General features: G+C 67.9%; 1 protein-coding gene across 1 annotated transcript in view; it reads left to right on the forward strand.

The window, feature by feature from the left end:
• The window catches only part of LOC103622943 (immunoglobulin superfamily containing leucine-rich repeat protein 2), a gene marked incomplete at its 5' end in the record, with an annotated part of 10,372 nt that overhangs the window by 884 nt on the left and 8,834 nt on the right, over window positions 1-654 (forward strand). Inside the window, one exon of the mRNA XM_008641969.1 lies at window positions 8-648. Coding sequence (XP_008640191.1) covers window positions 8-648 — 641 coding nt within the window. The remainder of the gene's footprint in view (window positions 1-7; window positions 649-654) is intronic.

The raw sequence follows: 654 nt of genomic DNA on the forward strand, positions 1-654 counted from the left end.
CGCGGAGCCTGCACTGCCCCGTGACCGGCTCGCCGCCGCCCGAGCTCCGCTGGAAGATCCGCACGGCCGGCCAGAGCCTGGAGCTCAGCGGGAGCCCCCCGGAGAGCGCCGGGAAGGAGCAGCCCCAGCAGCAGGAGCCCGAGCGCTTCCTGGTCTTCAAGAACGGCACCTTGGTGATCCCGCACTTGAGTAAGCGCGAGGAGGGCACCTACACCTGCGTGGCCACCAACGAGCTGGGCAGCAACCACACCTCGGTCAACCGCCGGGGCCACGCCCTGGTGCAGTGGTCGCGGATCGAGGCCGGCGTGAACTCGTACTGGTTCCAGGGCCTGAACCCCGGCACCAACTACTCGGTGTGCCTGAGCTACCTGGGCGAGGAGTGCCAGGTGCAGGTGGTGTTCAGCACCAAGAAGGAGATCCCGTCGCTGATCATCATCGTGGTGGTCAGCATCTTCCTGCTGCTGCTGGCCACGCTGCCGCTGCTGGGCGCCACGTGGTGCCACCTGCTCGCCAAGCTGCACGGCAAGCCCTACAAGCTCATCATGAAGGCGCAGAACCCCGACCAGATGGAGAAGCGCATGGCCGCCGACTTCGACCCCCGCGCGTCCTACCTGGAGTCCGAGAAGAACTTCGAGCCCGGCCCGGCCGGCGAGG

The sequence above is a fragment of the Corvus brachyrhynchos genome, unplaced genomic scaffold, assembly GCF_000691975.1.
Source record: "Corvus brachyrhynchos isolate BGI_N302 unplaced genomic scaffold, ASM69197v1 scaffold309, whole genome shotgun sequence".
Classification (NCBI taxonomy): domain Eukaryota; kingdom Metazoa; phylum Chordata; class Aves; order Passeriformes; family Corvidae; genus Corvus; species Corvus brachyrhynchos.